We start from the raw sequence: 20000 nt of genomic DNA, 5'->3' as shown, positions 1-20000 counted from the left end.
CTTTTTTCCTTTCTTCTTTTCTTCCTTTCTTCCTTCCTTCTCCTTCCTCCCTCATTCCATTCTTTCCTCCCCTTATTTGTCTCATCTTTCACTTCCTCGTCCTCCTCCTCCTCCTCCTCCTCCTCCTCCTCCATACATTCTCCTTCCTTCCTTTTCCTCCCCTTATCTTCCCTTCCATCCCATCACTTCCCTTCCTCAACTCTTCTCTTCCTCTCCTCCTCCTCCTCCTCCTCCTCTCCATACATTCTCCTTCCTTCCTTTTCCTCCCCTTATCTTCCCTTCCATCCCATCACTTCCCTTCCTCAACTCTTCTCTTCCTCTCCTCCTCCTCCTCCTCCATCTCTATCATTCTTACCATTATTATTATTATTATTATTATTATTATTATTATTATTATTATTTGTTGTTTTTTTCTTTTTCCTTTTCCTTATCAGTTTCTCTTAGTTCTTTTCTTTCTTCTTCTTCTTTCCTCCTTTTTTTTTCTCTCCACCTCTACGTTTCCTCCACCCTTCCTCCTCCTCTCTTCCTCCCTCCTCCAAACATCCTCCTCCTTTCTCTTCCTGTTTTTCTCTCCCTCTTTTTTTTTTTCACATATGCATGCTAGCACACACACACACACACACACACACACACACACACGCACACACACACGCATACGCCACCCTCCTCCTCCTCTTCTTCTTCCTCCTCTTCCTCCTCTCCTGTTTCCGCTCTTATCCTCCTCCTCTTCTTCTTCCTCTTCCTCCTCCTCCTCTACTGTTTCCTCTAATATCCAACTCTCATTCTTCTTCCTTCCTTCCATGGTCACTTCAGTTCCTCCTCCTCTTCCTCCTCTTCCTCCTCCTCCTCCTCCAACAGGTGGACTCAAATGACTAATACTTGTTCTTTTTTTATTCCTTAGGTGAGTGGACGCGACGGGGTGGAACGGGGTAAGGTGAGCACGTGTGTGTGTGTGTGTGTGTGTGTGTGTGTGTGTGTGTGTGTGTGTGTGTGTGTGTGTGTGTGTGTGTGTTCTCTCGTTCTTGTTCTCCTCATTTTCCTCCTCCTCCTCCTCCTCCGCATTCCTTCCTTAAGAGTAGTTTCCGAGTGGTTGTGATGGTGGTGGTCATTGAACACACACACACACACACACACACACATTGGTAAGAAAGAGAGAGGGAAGGAGGAGGAAGGTGGAGGAGGAGGAGGAGGAGGAGGGGGAGGAGTCGTGGGAACTTCCTTTTGTGAGTAAGTTGAATGAAGCTTACTCGAGAATGTATCTCCTTCCTCCTCCTCCTCCTCCTCCTCCTCCCTCCCCTCTTCTTCCTCTTCTGAACCTCCTCCTCCCCCTCTCCTCTTCTAACTACTTTTTCCATTCTTCTGAAACTTATCTTCCTCCCTTCCTCTTTTCCTCCTCCTCCTCCTCTCCCCTCTTCCTCCTCTCCCCTCTTCCTCCTCTCCCCTCTTCCTCCTCTTCTCTTCTCTCCTGAACCACCTCCTCCTCCCCCTCTCCTCTTCTAACTCTACTTTTTCCATTCTTCTGAAACCTATCTTCCTTCCTCTTTTCCTCCTCCTCCTCCTCTCCCCTCCTCCTCTTCCTCTTCTTTGTCTCTTGTTTCCTGTTTTACTTCAATTTTATCCATTTCTCTTCTTTCCCTTCTTCCATGGTCAATGAAGCTCCTCCTCCTCCTCCTCCTCCACCTCCACCTTGCGGCTTCCGGTGGAGAGTGGACCAGGGCTGTGGATTAGTGGGCCAGTGTGTGTGTGTGTGTGTGTGTGACTAGCGGGCCAGCAAACCACACTACATTATAAGTCTTCCTCCTCCTCCTCCTCCTCCTCCTCCTCCTCCTCCTCCTCCTCCTCCCTCTTTCTCTGTGTCGGCTCCGTTGCCAGAAATAAAACGAATCTAAAGTCGCTCGTTCTGTGGCAGCCAAGTCGTGCAAGGTCGTGGGGAGGGGAGGGGGGGTAGAGGGGTGAGGGGGGCATAGAGGGGTAAGGGAAGGGGGGCATGGGCGTGTAAGTAATGCCTCGCGGTTTGCAGTTGGTCATCCCCTTTCCCTCCCCTCCCCTTCTTTTCTCCCCTTCTCTCCCCTCCTCGCCACACCTGTTGAACGTGTCACAGTCCTGTCAGCGCCGCGAACATGTGCAGCAGCGGGACGTGGTTTATCGGCGTGTTTGTTTGTTGGTGTTTGTTTTAGTGTGTTTTTATTTTATTTATTGGTTGTGTTGTTGGTGAATTGGTTCGTGTGTTCTTTGCGGTGTAGTTTGCTTCCTTTTCATATTTCCTATGTGTGTGTGTGTGTGTGTGTGTGTGTGTGTGTGTGTGTGTGTGTGTGTGTGTGTGTGTGTGGCAGAGATCACGAGATATCTGAAATTCTTGCCTTTGGTGGGGGGGTGGGGGGGGGGGGGCGCTGCGTGCCAGGGGGTTTATCTATAATGGTGGCGCGTCGCCCCCCGCCAGGCATGGGTAGCAGGGTTCTGGTCGTGGCAGCACCCAGCCTCCCGCCCACGCCAGTCACCCGCCCACGCCCACGCCCGCAGGACTTCCCCGGCACGTGTCTTTGCCTCGGCGGCCACGTGGCGGGGGTGGCGCGGCGCCCCCGCCCTGACTCACTGGTGGCCGCCGTGCCTGCCCCCTCCCCCGTCCCCATGCCCCCGCCGGACGGTTCCCCGGGGGGGACGTGGAGGGAGGGGGTGCCGTGGCCCCGGCAGTGCCAGTGCCTGAGCGTTATCCCCCCGCCCCTTTCCCCCCCCCCACCCCGCACGTCGCCTCGGTGTAAGCCAGGGAGTTTAAATCTCAGCACCAACACGCAGCGCTGGGCGCCGCCAGCACGGCAGCGTGTGTGTGCCAAGAAGTGGCTCCCGGCGAGGCGCCAAGCCTTCCCTGGAGGCTTCGCGCCACCTGTCGCGTGCGTCACGCGGTACTCCCGCCGGAAGCTGCCGCGCACGATCTGCCTTGATATCAAAGGGATAGTTTGCCTTTTTGCTCTGCCGTGGCGGGGCTGCCGGGAAGGGCACCAGTCCGGGTCGGAGAGGTGTGCTGCCTCCCGTCCCGGCCCTGAGCAGGCCCGCCGCGGCACCTTTCCTGCAGGCCGCCTGCTCGGCCTCCCCCCGGCGGCTCGCGTGTCACGCCCCGAGGACGCACCTGCCGCCGCCCTTCACCAGCGTCTCGGGGGTCAGTGCCCCGCTGCGGCGTGCCCGCGCCGGCCACCGCGTGGCTGCACCGAGCATGCGTCCCCCTGGGCGTTAAAAGTGTTGGGGCGTGCGCGGTGCACGCGCGTGCGTGAACAGCTGTGCGGGGGCGGCGGAGAGAGGCGGAGGGGCGGGCGGCGCCGCTGTCTTGTTATCTGGCGACACCATCTCAGCGCCTCGCCCCCGCCCGGCAAGACCCCGCAATGAGGGGAGTGGGCCTTGGGGGGCGGGGGCGGCACGCGTGGGGGACGTGGCTATTTCCATCCCCAGACCCGCGGTGGGGGCGCCGGGCGGTAAATGAAGCGATTTTTCCCTAACCGCGGGAAGGAAGGGAGCGAGGGAGGGAGTGTACAGATTGAGGAGATAAAAATGTCACCTCGATGGTGGCGGGGCGGGGCAGGGCGGGGCGGGGCTTTATATGGGCGTGCAGCGCGGGAGTCCATTACTTTCACTTAATGCCCGCCACGGCGTAAGTCCCTTCACTGCTCCTCGCGCTTCACACTCTCATGAACCATCTTTCATCCCATTAAACCTGTCCCCTTACAGCCCGCTCCACTTCCTCATCCACGCCCTCCCCCCCCCCTCAGCCACGCCCCGACACCCCGCCGCCCTTCATCCCCTCACCAGACTACACCCGCGGCCCTTAACGCACCAATACAACACGCAGAAGTACCTACACGCACCGCACTGACTGCCTTACACCCCAAACCCTTGCTGCACCTCCCCCCTCCCTCCACACACACACACACACACACACACACACACACACACACACACACACACACACACACACAGCATCCTTTCCAAGCATCACGTCACCGCTCACATCACGCCAATCCGTCACCTCTAACACCTCCTCCTCCTCCTCCTTCTCCTCCTCCTCCTCCTCCTCCTCCTCCTCCTCCTCCTCCTCCTCCTCTTCAGCCGGCATGCATCACGAGGGAGGAAAAATTGATGCCCTTGTGTTTCTTGAAGAGGAGAGAGAGAGAGAGAGAGAGAGAGAGAGAGAGAGAGAGAGAGAGAGAGAGAGAGAGAGAGGAGCAGAATCAACTGTAGAGCAACCCGCAGTAACCCGTCCACAAAACTCCTCCTCCTCCTCCTCCTCCTCCTCCTCCTCCCTTATTCTCCCTTTACTCTCGTCACTTCCCCATCCCCCCCCTTCCCCTCCTTGCCCCCTTTCTTCCCCTACTTTTCTCTTCCTGTTGTGTTGGCTCGTCCTCCGCCGTTAAAAAGAGTGGTATGGGAATGGGTCAGAAATGGGATGAGCTGGATATGGGTGAAGTGGATTGGTGGATGTTAGTATGTATGTATGTATGTATGTATGTATGTATGTAACGACTTTCAACTCAGGCTCATCCCTATACCGTCCAAATCCCTTATGCAAGAGTTAACCAGCATCTTCATTCTTTCGTTCCTTCCGCTGGTAAACTCTGGAGCATCCTTTCTTTATCTGTATTTCCTCCTATCTGGATATAGGTAGAGTGGATTTTTGGGCGTTCGTATGTATGTATGTATGTTGTTAGGTAGGTAGGCCTGAGGGAAGGGAAGGAGAGGCAAGGAATGGGAATGGACGGGAACGACAGGTCTCAGATGAAGGACACGAAGGTGATGGATAACAGGATAATAAATAACAAATGAGAGAAAATAGGAACACAGAATAGATAAATAGTTCAATTCCAGACCACGAAAAAGGAATCAGATGGAGAATTGGAACAGGATCGCGTGCCTTTGATAAACAAGAGTAAGATAATGAAGAGCAATGTTGGGTCTTGTTGAGGGCGTGGCGGAGCTTGATAGAGCGAGGCGCGGGCAGAGATGGCGAGGTAAGGGTTCTGGAGCAAGGCGTGGACTGAGGTGGCGTGGGGCAAGGCATGGGCTGGTGTGGCGTGTGTTTAGCGAGTGGCAAGGGTCGTAGGGCAAGGCTGGGTTGGCGTGGGTTTAGCGAGTGTCAAGGGTCGTTGAACTAGGCGTGGGCTGAGATGGCGTGGGTTTAATGAGTGCCAAGGGGTCTGCAGCAAGGCGTGGGCTGGGCTGGCGTGGGCTTAGCGAATGTCAAGGGTCGTAGGGCAAGGCGTGGGCTGAGATGGCGTGTGTTTTGTGAGTGCCAGGGGTCTGCAGCCAGGCGTGGACTGAGGTGGCGTGGGATCAGGGCGTGAGAAAGGTTGAGCAGAGAGGCGTGGGCTGGGGTGGCGTTGGGATAGCATATAGGATGGGTTCTGTAGCGGGCGTGTGGTCAGGGCGTGGCAAATATTGTGGGGCAAGGAGGTGGCGTGTTTAGGGCACGGGAAGAGGTATAGAGCAAGGCGTGGGCAGAGGTGGCGTGGCAAGGGTTTAGTAAAGAGGCGTGTGGTCAGAGCGAGCAAGGCGTGGGTAGAGAAGGCGTGTATTTAGGCGTGGGAAGGGTTTAGTAAAGAGGCGTGTGGTTAGAGCGAGCAAGGCGTGGGTAGAGAAGGCGTGTATTTAGGCGTGGGAAGGGTTTAGTAAAGAGGCGTGTGGTCAGAACGAGCAAGGCGTGGTCTGGGGCGGCGTGTGTTGCGGGCGTGGGAAAGATTATGGGGCAAGGCGTCGGCTGGGCGGCGTGTGTCTGAGTGCGTAGGACCGAGCGTCCATGGGTTGTCCCGAAGTCCCAGGCGGAGGTGAGTCAGGGCGGCCCCGGGGTGTGCTGTGCCAGGCGTGAGTCAGCCGGCCCCGGGGTCCCTCGCTCCCCGGGGCCCAGCTGTCGGGACCACATGGCATCACTACTTCCGCGCTCACGGCTGTCACATGTGGTACAATTTTTCTGGTTTTCATCCTATTCTTGCATCCTCGCCCACTCTTACCCCCCCCTCCCTCCTCCTCCTCCTCCTCCTCCTCCTTCTTCTTCTTCTTTTCTTCCTCAACTGGGTGATGCACATGTGTTCGCGATGCTGAGGGAAAGGGGAGGAGAGGGGTTTCTTTTCTCCCCTTCTCTTTCTTTTCCTTTCCTTTCCTTCTCTTTCCTTTCCTCTCCTTTCTGTTCCTTTTCTTTCCCTTCTTTTACGTTCTTCTTCTCTCCTTCCCTCCCCTGTCTTTTCCGTCCGTTCCTTTCCCTGCCCTTCTCTTCCCTTTCCTTTCCTTTTCTTTCCTCTTCTTTCCCTTCCTCTGCGTTCCTTTCCTCTCCTTCCCTCCCCTGTCCTTCCCGTCCGTTCCTTTCCCTTCCCGTCCCTTCTCATTCCTTCCCTTCTCTTCCCTTTCCTTCCTTTCCTTTGCGTTCGTTTTGTCTCCTTCCTTTCCCTGTCCTTCCCTTCCCTCTCCCCTCCTCCTCCTCCTCCTCCCCTTTCCTCTCTTTCTTTGGTAGTGATGCTGGGGAGAGGGGAGAAGAGGGGGAGAGGAGAGGGAGGCGCAGATGGCCCTCCTGATATTAATGAAAATGATGATGGTGTTTACAAAGAGTAGAACACCAGCAGGAATAAGCGTGAGGTAATTGGTGTAGTGGGGAAGGTTGGATTTGAAACAGATGACACAGCGTTGGGTTTACCTAGACGTGTGTGGGTGGGTGGGGGGGTGGGGGGGGGGAGGGGGGGGGCGTTCTTCAGGCTGGGGGGGGCGTGTCATGCAACGTCTGGTATGACATTCTCGTGTGTGATGATCTTTCCCTTCTCTTTCATTCTCTTCATCATCTTTCCCTTCTTTTTCCTTCCCTTCCTGTTCCTTTTCTCTCCTTTCCTTCCCTTCATTCCTGTTCCTATTCTCTTTTCTTTCCCTTCTCTTTCATTCCCTTCATTCCTGTTCCTTTTCTCTTTCCCTTTCCTTTCCTTCCCTTCCTGTTCCTTTTTTCTCCTTTCCTTCCCTTCATTCCTGTTCCTATTCTCTTTTCTTTCCCTTCTCTTTCATTCCCTTCATTCCTGTTCCTTTTCTCTTTCCCTTCCCTTTCCTTCCCTTTCCTTCCCTTCCTGTTCCTTTTCTCTTTCCTTTCCTTTCCTTTCCTTCTTTCCTGTTCCTTCCTTTCCCTTCCTTTTCTCTTTCCCTTCCCTTCCTTTTCTCTTTCCCTTCCCTTTCCATAAGACCATAAGAAAAAGACGCAAAAGAAAGGAACATAGGAATTTGAAAACGCAGGAATGAAGGAAGGAACAGAGAATAAGGGAAAGAATACTCAAAAGGAAGGAAGGGAAATGTGTTTGATCTATATTGAAAGTAGTTAGTTACGAGGTTGTCAGACGCGGCGCCATTACGATGTAGAAATGAAGTTGATGTTCGTTAAATATAGATCGTTATGGAGTAGAAGGAGGAGGAAGAGGAGGAGGAGGAGGATGCTGGTGTCTCCCTTTTATCTCCCTTCCTCTCTCCCAGCCTCCTCCATCAACCCTCCCCTTCCTTCCCCCTCTCCCTTATCAAGCAATTAACTCCTCACTCATCACCCCCTCCTCCCCTTCTCTCTCTCTCTCTCTCTCTCTCTCTCTCTCTCTCTCTCTCTCTCTCTCTCTCTCTCTCTCTCTCTCTCTCTCTCTCTCTCTCTCTCTCTCTCTCTCTCTCTCTCTCTCTCTCTCACTGAGTAAAGAGAGTCAACTCGTTCCTTAATCGACCTCCTAAAGCGTGCCAGTTTGTCTTCCTCCTCCTCCTCCTCCTCCTCCTCCTCGTTTTTGTGAGAGAGAATGTAAAGAGGAAAATGGAAGAATGATAATAAGCGTAAAGAATTTCAAATAAAGAATGAAAATAAGAGATGATTATGATAGGAAGAAGAAGAAGAAGAAGAAGAAGAAGAAAAAGAAGAAAATGCGGACGAGAATGATACGTGTAATAAAATAGAAAAACTTGAGAATAATAATGAAAAGCAAAGAAATAATAATAATAATAATAATAATAATAATAATAATAATAATAATAATAATAATAATAATAATAATAATAATAATAATGATAATAATAATAAGATAGAGGAAGAAAACAAGAGATAGGAAGCAAAAATAAGACATACACACACACATACATACATACATACATACATACATACATACATACATACACACAGACAGACAAACACAGCCGCCTCTCCTCACACACGTCTGTTAACCGTGGCCTCAAGGAACCCGTGTGTGTGTGTGTGTGTGTGTGTGTGTGTGTGTGTGGACAGCTGGTTGGTACACCTTTTTACACTCAGGTGGTAGAGCCCAACACACACACACACACACACACACACACACACACACACACACACACACCTTGATTTTTTTTGTCATGCTAAGGGGTGTGAAAGGGTCTGAGAGAGAGAGAGAGAGAGAGAGAGAGAGAGAGAGAGAGAGAGAGAGAGAGAGAGAGAGAGAGAACAGAACTGACCTTTTCATCTTCGTCAAACCCTTTCTTTCCTTCTTTGGTTGTTGTTGTTGTTGTTGTTTGTTTGTTTATTGTTGTTGTTGTAGTGAAGGTTGTTTTTTCCTTGTCTTCTATTCTCTCTCTTTCTCCTTATTATCTCTCTCTCTCTCTCTCTCTCTCTCTCTCTCTCTCTCTCTCTCTCTCTCTCTCTCTCTCTCTCTCTCTCTCTCTCTCTCGTGAGAGAGAGAGAGAGAGAGAGTTGAGTTGGACGTCTTTCTACCTCTTTTTTTTCCTCTTTTTTCCCTTCCTCTTCTTTCCTTGTTTTTGTAAGTTCTTGGTAGACTCCCTTTGGCCTCCTCCTCCTCCGCCTCCTCCTCCTATTATTACCTTTTTTTCTTCTTTTTTTGGTGTGTGTGTGTGTGTGTGTGTGTGTGTGTGTGTGTGTGTGTGTGTGTGTGTTGTACCTTTCACCCACACCTACACAGGCGCCCACGCACACACGCCCACGTCCTCGTCTACTTTCCAAACGCGCCCTTCACACACACACACACACACACACACACACACACACACACACACACACACACACACACACACACACACGCCATCTCTCCAACATCTTCCTTTTTCTTAGTTTTTTTCTCCCTTTTTCTGATCTCTTTCTCTTTCTCTACGAACTTTATCTCCCTTTCTCTCCCTTGTCTCCCTTTATCACCCTTTCTTATTCTCCCTTACTCACAATAGAAAGGAAAGGGAAGAGAAGGGAAAGAAAGGGAAGAGAAGGGAATGGAAGGGAAAGAAAGGGAATTTAAGAGAAGGGAGTGGAAGGAAAGGGAATGGAAGGAGGGGAAGGGAAGGAGAGAAACTAAAGGGAAGGGAATGGAAGGAGGGGAAGGGTAAGAAAGGGAAGAGGAGAAGGGAAGGGAAGGGAAAGAAAGGGAATTTAAGAGAAGGGAATGGAAGGAAAGGGAAGGGAAAGAAAGGGAATTTAAGAGAAGGGAGAGGAAACAAAAGGGAAGGGAAGGAAAGAAAGAGAATATAAGAAAAAGGAAGGAAAGGGAAGAAAAGAAAAGGAAATGAAGGAGAAGGAAAAGAAAGGGAAAATAGAGGTCACTTTCTTTTCCTCTTTTCCTGTTTACTCCCTCCCCATTTTTCCTCTTCCTATTTACTTCCTTTCCTCTTTTCCTCTTCCTCTTTTCTCCCTTTCCTCTTTTCCTATTTACTCCCTTCCTCTTTTCCTCTTCCTATTTACTCCCTTTCCTCTTTTCCTCTTCTTCCTTTCCTCTTTTCCTCTTCCTGTTTACTCCCTTTCCTCCTCTCCCTTCATCATAATCTTACTTTCCTCCCTTACAAAGCTAACCTAATCTCCCTTTCTCTCTCCCTTCTTATATCATGTAGCACCTCCTCCTCCTCCTCCTCCTCCTCCTCCTCCTCCTCCTCGTATTGTGTCTACCTTCTCTTCTCTTTACATTTCTTTACCTCGGATCATAACTTTTTTTTTTTTACTTAACAATTGGGATAGAATTCATAAGCTCTAAGGTAAATATGGCGGTGAAAGAAGCCAGCTGTTATTCCTTTTCTGTATAATCCTTTTTTTTTGTCAGTATTTTTCTATGTATTTTTTTCTTTTTTATTTTCTTCCTCCCGGTAGCAGCGACGGGCCAAATTTGTGGCTTTACCGTGTAGCAGCGACGGGCCAAATTTGTGGCTTTACCGTGTAGCAGCGACGGACCAAATTTGTGGCTTTACCGTGTAGCAGCGACGGGCCAAATTTGTGGCTTTACCGTGTAGCAGCGACGGGCCAAATTTGTGGCTTTACCGTGTAGCAGCGACGGGCCAAATTTGTGGCTTTACCGTGTAGCAGCGACGGGCCAAATTTGTGGCTTTACCGTGTAGCAGCGACGGGCCAAATTTGTGGCTTTAAAGTGTAGCAGCGATGGTCCAAATTTGTGGCTTTACCGTGTAGCAGCGACGGGCCAAATTTGTGCCATGATATTTACCCCCCAAAAACTAACCGGGCGATAAAAGCGGACAAGGACACCAGTATCCGAAAGAACTTAACGTTATTACGACAATGAGTACATTTGATTGGCCCAACGTGCAAGTCGATCTAGATCTGATTGTAAAGCTTCTTCGTCGAGTGTCGCAGTTACTTTACGAGCAATTTTTGTGTCATCAGCAAATTTTGATACTTTGCAAGTGAGCCCATCATCGATATCATTAACATAAATTAAGAAGAGCATGGGGCCAAGCACTGATCCTTGAGGTACGCCGCTTTTGACATCGAGCCAGTTAGATGTAACACCGTTTAGAACTACTCTTTGTTTCCGCTCAGAGAGCCAGTCCGCAAGCCAATGGTGAATGTTACCCGAGATACCGTGCGCCAGTAGTTTGCTGAGCAATCGTTGGTGGGGGACCTTATCAAATGCCTTTTGAAAATCCAGATATATGATATCTACTGATCTGCTTTCATCGAACACCTCAAAAATATAATGAAAAAATTAAGTAAGTTAGTCAAACACGAACGTTTACTACGGAAGCCATGTTGCGAATTATTTATTATATTATTTTCTTCGAAGAATTTCACCATATTGTCGCGAATGATAGTCTCCATTAACTTACAAACAATAGATGTCAGGCTAATTGGTCGATAGTTTCCTGGATGAGACTTGTCCGCCTTAACCTCCTCATATCCTGAATTTCCCCATTCTTTAGCCCTCCACAGCTGTATTCGTTTAGACCACTCCACTTCCTGTCCTTCCTTGCTTCCTTTAGTGCTGTGAAACGAGTCTTCTCTCCCTCTTTCAATCCTCTCTTCTACATCAAACTACTCCATTCTTTAACCCTCCACAGCTGTATTCGTTTAAACCTCCTCCCTTCCTTCCCTATCTTTCCTTCTCTTCCCTTCTTCTACCTCTCTTCACCTCCTCCCTTCACCTCCTCCCTTCATCTCCTCCCTTCACCTCCTCCCTTCATCTCCTCCCTTCCCCTCCTCCCTTCCCTTCTTAAATCTCACAGCTGTATCATTTTTCCTTTTAAAGTTCTTACACGCCCTTTTCTTTTTTTCTTCTCCCTCTCCCTTCCTCTCCCTTCCCTCCTCCCTCTCCTCTCCTTCCTCGGATTGTTACCTCCAGTTCCTTCCTTTTACCTCTCCCTCTCCTTCCTCTCCTTCCCTCGTCCCTTGTTCCCTTCTTTTCTACCTCCCTCTCCCTGTCCCTCCTCCCTTTCCCTCCTCTTCCTTCCTTCGTCCCTCAATCTTCCTCTCCTTCCCTTCCTCTCCCTCCACTCGTCCCTCTCTCTCCTTCCTTCTCCTCCTTCCTACCTCCCCCTGTTCCCTTCTTTTCTACCTCTCCCTCTCTCTCTCTCTCTCCCTTCCCTTTCTACATCTCCCTCTCTTCTCCCTTTCCCTCTTCTTCCTTCCCTCGTCCCTCAATCTTCCTCTCCTTCCCTTTCTCTCCCTCCCCAAATCCCTCTTCCTCTCGTTCCCTCTCCTTTCCTCTCCTCCTTCCTACCTCCTGTTCCCTCATTTTCTACCTCTCCCTCTCTCCCTCTCCCTTCCCCCTCTTCCTCTCCTCCCCTCCCTTATGCGTGAAACTCCTTCCTGTCAAACCTTATATTAGTACGAGCTTCCCCCAACGCCAGAATCGTCGCTAGCCAAGTCCCCCCTTCGTGCCTTGTCGTATTATGGGCCAGAAAGAAAATGGGAGAGAATTGTGTGAAATTAGTTTAGAGGAAAGTTTGGCTCGTTGTTTTTTTCTTCGTTTGTCTTTTTTTGTTGTTTTGAGTTTTTTTGTTAGATTTAGTTTATTTTCGTCTTTTCTTTTTTCTTTTCTCTATTTCTTCCTTTTATTTTCTCTTGATTTTTCTTTTCCTCCTCTCCTTTTCCTTCGTTTCCTCTTCTCTTCTCTTTTTTTTCCTCTTCTCATTTCTCTCCACTTCTGTATTTTCTTTCCTCCCTTTTTTATCTCCTTTCTTTTCCTCTTCTTCTCTTCCTTCCTCCTTTCCCTTCTCTTCCTTCTCTTTTCTTTCCTCCCTTTTTTATCTCCTTTCTTTTCCTCTTCTTCTCTTCCTTCCTCCCTTCCCTTCTCTTCCTTCTTCTCTCCCTCTCCCTCGTCCCTTCCTCTTGTCACACCTTCAAGCATCAATTAAAGAAAGGTCGCCAGAAGAAGAAGAAGAAGAAGAAGAAGAAGAAGTGGAGTCAACAAGGATATGGAGGAGGAGGAGGAGGTGGAGACGAAAAAAAAAAAGGCGTGTGTGTGTGTGTGTGGGGGGGGGGGGGGGGAAGGGGACTGGTTTCAAACGTGTAGGCAGCGCGGGGCAGAAAGGGTACTGGGTCACCTCCGTATACCTACCCACCTACCCACTTATACCCACTTACCTGGACCCACTTACCCTTCACCGCCTTGGACCAACACCCACTTACACTGACACCTCCTCACACCAACACCCATCTACTTACGCCCCGCCCAATACGCCCACTTGTAGTCTGGTCTTCAGTGGTGTTTTTGATGCTTGGAAACGCGTCTATGGCTTTCTCTCTGTTTTCTCTGTTTTCTTCTTTTTTTCTTCTTTGTTTTCTTTTTTGTTTTGTTTTTGGTCCTGTTTTTTGTTTTCTTGTTCTTGTTTTCTTCGTTGTCTTTTTTTTCATTGTTTTTTTTTCTTGTTTTCTTTTTCTTCTTTTTTCTTCGTTGTCTTTTTTGTTGTTTTCTTTTTGGTCCTGTTTCGTTTTCTTCGTTTTTCTTCGTTTTCTGTTTTTTGTTTTATTTTTGGTTCTGTTTTTTTCTTGTTCTCGTTTTCTTCTTTTCTTCTTTTTTTCTTCGTTCTCCTTTTTTGTTTTCTTCTTCGTCTTTTTGTGTCTTTTTCTTCTCGTTCTCTTTCTTTCAATTCTTGTTTTTTTCTTCCAATTTTCTTTCTTCTTTTTCTGCTAATTCTTGTTTTTCTTTTCTCTTCCTCGTTTCTCTTTTCTTATTTCTCTTTATTTTTATTTGTTATTTCCTGTAGTTTTCTTATACTTTCTAATTCTTCTTTTTCTCCTCCTCCTCCTCCTCCTCCTCCTCCTCCTCTCCAGACAGTTATTATATGTTATTTTCTGTAGTTTTCTTGTACTTTCTAATTCTTCTTAATCTTTCTTCTTGTTCTTCTTTTTCTTCTCTTCCTCCTCCTCCTTTCCTTCAAATAGTTATTATAAGTCATTTCCTGCTGTTTTCATAGACTTTCTAATTCTTCTTAATCTATATTCTTGATTTTCTTTTTCTCTTCCTCCTCCTCCTCCTCCTCCTCCTTCTTCTTCTCCTCCTTTTTGCTCTTCTTTTTCTCCTCCTCCTCCTTCTCTTTCTCCTCGCTCTTCTTTTTCTCCTCCTCCTCCTCCTCCTCCCCGTCAGACAAATAAGGCGAGTTCCAGGATCTTCAGAAGGCGGGAGAAATAAAAATACCCGACCATTACCTTCAAACGTTGGCGGACATTAGAAGGGGTCAACGCTCCCCCTCCCTCCCACCCAGCGCCCACGTCCACCTGGCTCTGTCTAAGGAAGGGGTGAAGCAGTGGAGTGTTGTTGTTGTTGTTGTTGTTTACTTATATTTTGCTGTGATTTCTATTGGTGATGTTTTTTTTAATATTTTGGATAGTATTGTTAAAAAGCACCTCAAGGATATGCTTCTCGCCTTCTGCCTCTCTCTCCCTCCTTTCGTCACCTCCCTTCCCGCCTCTCTTCCCCCTTTCTTCACGTCCCTATCCGTCACCTCTCGCCTTCTCCCTCTCTCCCTTTCCTCACCTCCACCCCCCCTCGCCCCCCTCGCCCCCCTTGCCCCCCTCGCCTTCAGCACCAGCGGTGGGCGACGCCTACGCCGTTCATCGTCCCACGCGCGTCCGCCCCAAGGCCTGAACGACCGATGAAAGTGCGGCCGTGTGGGGCGTGGGCGCTGAGACCCCGACGGGAAGCTGAGGCACCTGACGAAGGCCACTGCCCACACACACACACACACACACACACACACACACACACACACACACATCTCTACGATTTCCCTTTTTTTTTCCTGATTATCTCCCTTTTCTGATGTACCTTTTCTCCTCCTCCCCTATCATTATCTCCCCTTTCTCTCCCCTCCTCCTTCATCACCCTCCCCCTTAACCTCTTCTACATCTTCCCTTCTCCCTCATTATCTCCCTTTTCTGATGTTCCCTTTCTCTTCTCCCCCCTTTCATAATCTCCCCTTTCTCTCCCCTCCTCCTTCATCACCCTCCCCCTTAACCTCTTCTACATCTTCTCTTCTCCCTCATTATCTCCCTTTTCTTATGTACCCTTTCTCCTCCTCCCCTTTCATAATCTCCCCTTTCTCTCCCCTCTTCCTTTATCACCCTCCCCCTCTTCATATTCTCCCCACATTAACCTCTTCTACATCTTCCCTTCTCCCTCATTATCTCCCTTTTCTGATGTACCCTTTCTCCTCCTCCCCTATCATAATCTCCCCTTTCTCTCCCCTCTTCCTTTATCACCCTCCCCTTCTTCATATTCACCCCACATTAACCTCTTACACGGCTTCCCTTCTCCCTCATTATCTCCCTTTTCTAATGTGTCTTTTCTCCCCATCATCACAATCTCCCCTCTTTCCTGTTTTCTCGTTCTCTTTTCATTTCTCTTTTCTCTTTTTCTCGTTCAGTTGTTCGTTGTTTGCTATGGTTTGTTTTTGTTATGTTTTAAGTTTTTGTTTGTTATTCTTGGTCTTGTTTTCTTTCTTTTTTCTTTCCCTCGTTTCAATCCTCTTCCCTGACAATCCCCTTTTTCAAGCACGTAACAGCGGCGCCCTCGGGATCAGTTCTTGGGGGCCGGTTTGTCGACGGTCCGGGTGCGGGGAGGCAGGCGAGGGCGTAGCCAGACTGGTGGTGACGATCTGTTGCCGGCCATCCATTAAGTTAACCAGCAGCTGATGGGGTCCAGCCTTGACATGAATCTTTTTGTAAGGCGTTCGCGGCGTGGACTCAATCACTATCCCTTCTTTGGGCTTCCTCCTTCAAGTGGCGAGCAGCGTTGTCAAATTATCGTACTCATCGCATCGCATTTTCGTACTTTGTGACCTATAACGAATGCAAAAACAAAGAAACAAACATCAATAAATAGTAGCTTTAACGCTAACTTCAATTTTCTATCGTTATTTGTGTAGGTACGAGAGTTTGAGGCTTAAAAATAATGAAGATGATGTGGTGAGTACGATAATCTGGCAACGCTGGTGGTGAGAGGCTGCCCGTGCCTCCCCCCCTCTCACCTGCTGCGTCAAGGGGACTAGTGGGGGGCGAGGGGGGATGGGGACACGTAGCAGGTCTTGGTATATTTGTTCTGTCCGATACCCTACACCCCTGTCCACCCAGCAGTGAATGGGTACCAGGTATTAATCGGGGGTTGTGTCCCGTCTCCTTCCCCTCCTGTCTCTCTCCGGCATATGACCACAGATGTTGCGCCGACTAAACGAAACTTTTCTGTTAGTAATGGCACGGGAAATACGTCAAGCCCTTCTCCGAGGCTTTCATCTCCTTGGGCTGCGTCGCAGAGACAAGACCACCGTCGCCGCCACGCAGGTCTTGATATATTTGTTCTGTCAGTGATGGCACAGCAAATATGTCAGGATCTTCGAGGTGGTTTGGACATGTGAGGAGAAGAGGAGAAGAACACATCCTGAGGCAAGCACTGAACTTTGAGGTAGAGGGCAGAAGACCAAGGAAGGCCAAGGAAGACGTGGGGAAAGGTAGTGGAGGAGGATATGAGGAAGCTGAAGATCACGGAAGAAATGGCTGTGGACCGGCAACAGTGGAGGAGGCTCATGTCCCGTCCAACCCAACCATAGGGAATAAATGGACGTTAAACGATGATGATGATGATGATGATGATGATCTTCGAGGCTCTTCTCTGGGCCGCGTCGCAGGGATGGAGGCCCCGTCGCCGCCACGCAGGCTCGGCTCAAGAACCTTATTTTTAAACATTTCGGCGCCTAGACTCACATGTTTGACAAGGCTTTCGTAGGATTTCCGGGTATTTCCTCGGGTACGTTTATGACCCTGGTGGTAGTTTGGCAAAGCCTCTATCACATGAACGTACAAAACTACTCATGAGAACCCGATGAATCTCTTTCCCGGCCTCTGGAAATACTGGATGTGAGAGTCAGAGGCAGTCTCCCTATGTTCTTATGTTGTTATGTTCTTATAATACCGGGCCAAGACGTCGCCCCGCCGGTGTGCTGGACGGACCTTTTCTTGGCGTGGAGCGCTCGCCACTTTTTATGCCGAGGCCCACGTCTCCTCGAGGCCTGAGGACATTAACATAATCCCCGGTGAAGGACAGGCTGCGGCCGCTTGCTGGACGCGAAGAATGCCGGCCGCGGCGATGGGGGAGGCAGGGCAGTGGCTGGCATTGTGACCCTCTGCTGCGACGCCCCTCAGTGAAGATAAGAACATAAGAACGTAGGAGTCTGCAAGAGGCCGGTAGTCCTGTACAAGGCAGCTCCTTTGACCCTAAGCTCCCGTGTATCTAACCCCACCTAATATCGCTGTCCATGAATTTATCTAATTCATTTTTTGAATGTGACAATTGTATTGGCACTCACCACGTGACTGCTAAGCCTATTCCACTCATCCACCACCCTGTTAGTAAACCAATTTTTGCCTATGTCCCTGTTGAATCTGAATTTATCCAGTTTAAACCCATTACTTCGTGTCCTACCCGGTTCTCTTACCAACAAAACCGTATGAATGTCTCCCTTATTAAAGCCCTTCATCCATTTATAAACCTCGATCATGTCTCCACGCACCCTTCGCCTTTCTAGAGAATGCAAGTTTAACTGTTTGAGTCTTTCCTCGTATGGCAAGTTTCTCAACCCCTGAATCATCTTAGTCATCCTCGTTTAGCTCTTGGTAGCGGCGGCCCGTAGCGATGACCCAACGTGATCACCTCGCCGCAGCGCTCCGGGCACGTCATGATAGAGCATTGTATTCTTCATGGACGTCCCGCCGTGTGTCTAGGGCGGGCGTGTGTTTGTTAGCTTCAGAGTAGTGGCCGGGAGGAAGATTGGCAAGCGTGCTGGCGGCGGCGGTCCCTGCCTTTGTCGAGTGTAAGGGCGGCTTGGATCAGGGCGGCGCGATGGGTTGTTGATACTCGGCTTTTATGGAACGGTTAAGGCGGTAAAGGCGAGGCGCGTGAAGGTGCGGTAAAAACGCCTACCCACGGGCTTTGCAAGGTGCGTGGGTGCGGCCGTCCTCCCCGGGCCTCGGTGGGCTGGCTGGGCGAGACGCTGGCACCAACAGGCGTGCATGACCACCCATGAGAATGTCGTTATTGTGTGTGTGTGTGTGTGTGTGTGTGTGTGTGTGTGTATCCCTTGTTATCTCTAGGACGTGGAGTCTTGGCTGCAAGCGCCGAGGTGTTGCTTGAGGGGCCCCGCTGCGCCATGTGTGTGCCAGCAGCCGCGGCGGCCTTGGGGCGGCGACCACTCGGGTCTTGGTTCTGCGTCACGAGTCTCCGTAACCTTTGTCTCGTGATCCGCCTTGTCGGGGGAGTAATGGGGTCAGAACAGCCCGCCCGCTGGGGTGCCCGGCGCACGACATAACAGGCGAGAGGCTGCATGGCTGGGAGGCAGCGCATGCATGAAGCAGCCTGTTGTCCCCAAGATGCTGCCCCCCCACCCCACCCCACCCCACCCCCTCCCAGCGCCGCGCCTCGCTGGCCGTGGCTGCGGCGCAGAATGACACGCGACACAGGCGGCATTTTCAGCCTCTCGAGTTCTGCAACAGTGAAATGGTGCGGAAAACCCAAAGTGTCAGGCGCACGGCGGCAGGCAGTGTGTGTGTGTGTGTGTGTGTGTGTGTGTGTGTGTGTGTCAGGGCAGGGGGCGGCCAGGGTGAAGGCGGACCTCACTCCCAAACAGGGAAGCGGAGAACACTTTTACCACGGTGGAGGCCGCGTGTGGGCGGCGTGCGGGCGGCCGCGCCACTTATAAGGCTGCTTTGCCCCTTGGGGTATTGTGTACCGCCCCGCCCCGAGCCCCCCACGCCGCCCCTCCTGCGTATTGGCCAACTTGTCTCCCTCTTCCTGCCTGCAAGACACTGTGTGCGTGTGTGCCTGCGCGCGCGCGCACGCTAATGTATACTCGTGTGTGGTGGGTGTGTCCCACACTCACTGGGCACCCCGCCCTGCACCCGCCCCTGGCCACCCCTGGGGCAGGGCGGGTACCCGACACATAGGTGGGGGCTCGCCGCCCCCCTCCCAACCAGGCTGAGCCGAGCAAACACTTCGGGACACGCAGCAGACCCGCCGGGCGGCGCGGCCCTGGAGGCCCCGCGGGGCCCTGGGACGCGGCGCGGAAAGAAAAAGCCAAAGCCAACAGCAGCGAGGGCAGGGCGGCGGGGCGCGGCGGGCTGCCAGTCGAGCGTTTCTTTTCCATGTCAGTAACGTGTTTGCCAAAGGGCGAACTCATGCAGTGACCCACTTGTTGTTACGAAACCTTGACGCGCCGCCCGGGGGGTAGGCCCAGGGCGGGGGGCGTGGGGGAGGCGCGGAGGCTGCGGCAGAGACAAGGAGGGGCAGGGGAGGGGACGGGGCGGGCTGCTAGGTGGAGGGGGGCTGCGTCAGCAGGGAGGCGATGCATTGGTGCCCCGAGGAATGTCACGGGCATTCCTGAGGCATTGTTGAGGTACGGCGGCTCAACACAAACTGTCGGGCCCCCCAGTCCCCGCTCCTGCCCCCGCCCTTCCCGCCTTGGCCTCCATCAACAAGTGCCCTGCACGACACGCAACAGCCCGCCCGCCTCCAGCACTGCCCGGGGCTCGTGCTTGCAAGGCGGCCGCGTAAAGGGGAGAGGGCGGGCAGCGGGGAGGTGAGGCTGAGCCGCTCGATTCTCAGTGTATTTCCCGGCAGAAGGCACCTTGTGGAGCTGACCTAATCTAACCTTAACCTAACCTAAATTAATCTAACCAATCTAAACTAACCTAACCTTAACTAACGAAGGGTTTGACGCGTATTATATGTGGAGCTAACCTAACCGAGCCTTACCTTAAGTGACCTAACCTAAATTAACTAAACCAATCTAAACTAACCTAACCTTAACTAACGAAGGGTTTGACGCGTACTATCAAACGTTTCTTGACTCTTGTTACGAACGTTTTCCACGGCCAGAGAGGAGCTGTACGTCGGGTTATCATGAGAGTTCTCAACCTCACGTCGCAGCAACCTCACCAAACCAACGCCAGGGTCAGACAACCACGGGGGACCCACCTTGACGACCCCTGACGGAGCCTTTTGATATAGACTAAGCCTTCGTAGAGTTTGATAACATATGGACCTGAAAATATTGTCCAGGTAAGAAGGTGGAAGCATTGACCAGCGGGGGGGGAGGTTGCCGGCAGGACACGGAGTCACTCTTTGGATTCTTTTTAGGAGCAGCAAGTTGCGGGCTTTTTTTTTTTTATTAATGTTTACTTTTTTTGTGCCCTTGAAGTGTCTCCTTTGCTGTAAAAAAAAAAAAAAAAAGGGGGGGGGGGAGAACAAAGGCCAGTGTGTCAGCGTCCCATCACGGTG

At 50.8% G+C, this 20000-nt stretch overlaps 2 protein-coding genes across 12 annotated transcripts in view; both read left to right on the top strand.

The window, feature by feature from the left end:
* LOC127001287 (uncharacterized) overlaps positions 1 to 1079 on the top strand; it is a 60424-nt gene extending 59345 nt beyond the window's left edge. The window contains exon 3 of one of the 2 annotated variants that reach the window (XR_007754994.1): positions 902 to 1079. Coding sequence is in view for 1 of the 2 variants with exons in the window: in XM_050865670.1 (XP_050721627.1) it covers positions 902 to 905 (4 nt within the window). In the remaining variant the exon portion in view is untranslated. The remainder of the gene's footprint in view (positions 1 to 901) is intronic. The other variant, XM_050865670.1, reaches the window with a different exon arrangement.
* LOC127001285 (protein held out wings-like) overlaps positions 1 to 20000 on the top strand; it is a 129532-nt gene that overhangs the window by 59608 nt on the left and 49924 nt on the right. The gene's annotated exons all lie outside the window — the stretch shown is intronic.

This window comes from Eriocheir sinensis, chromosome 20 (assembly GCF_024679095.1).
Source record: "Eriocheir sinensis breed Jianghai 21 chromosome 20, ASM2467909v1, whole genome shotgun sequence".
Lineage (NCBI taxonomy): Eukaryota > Metazoa > Arthropoda > Malacostraca > Decapoda > Varunidae > Eriocheir > Eriocheir sinensis.
The sequence above is the reverse complement of the archived record's forward strand: the minus strand, read 5'-3'. Positions and strand labels throughout refer to the sequence as shown.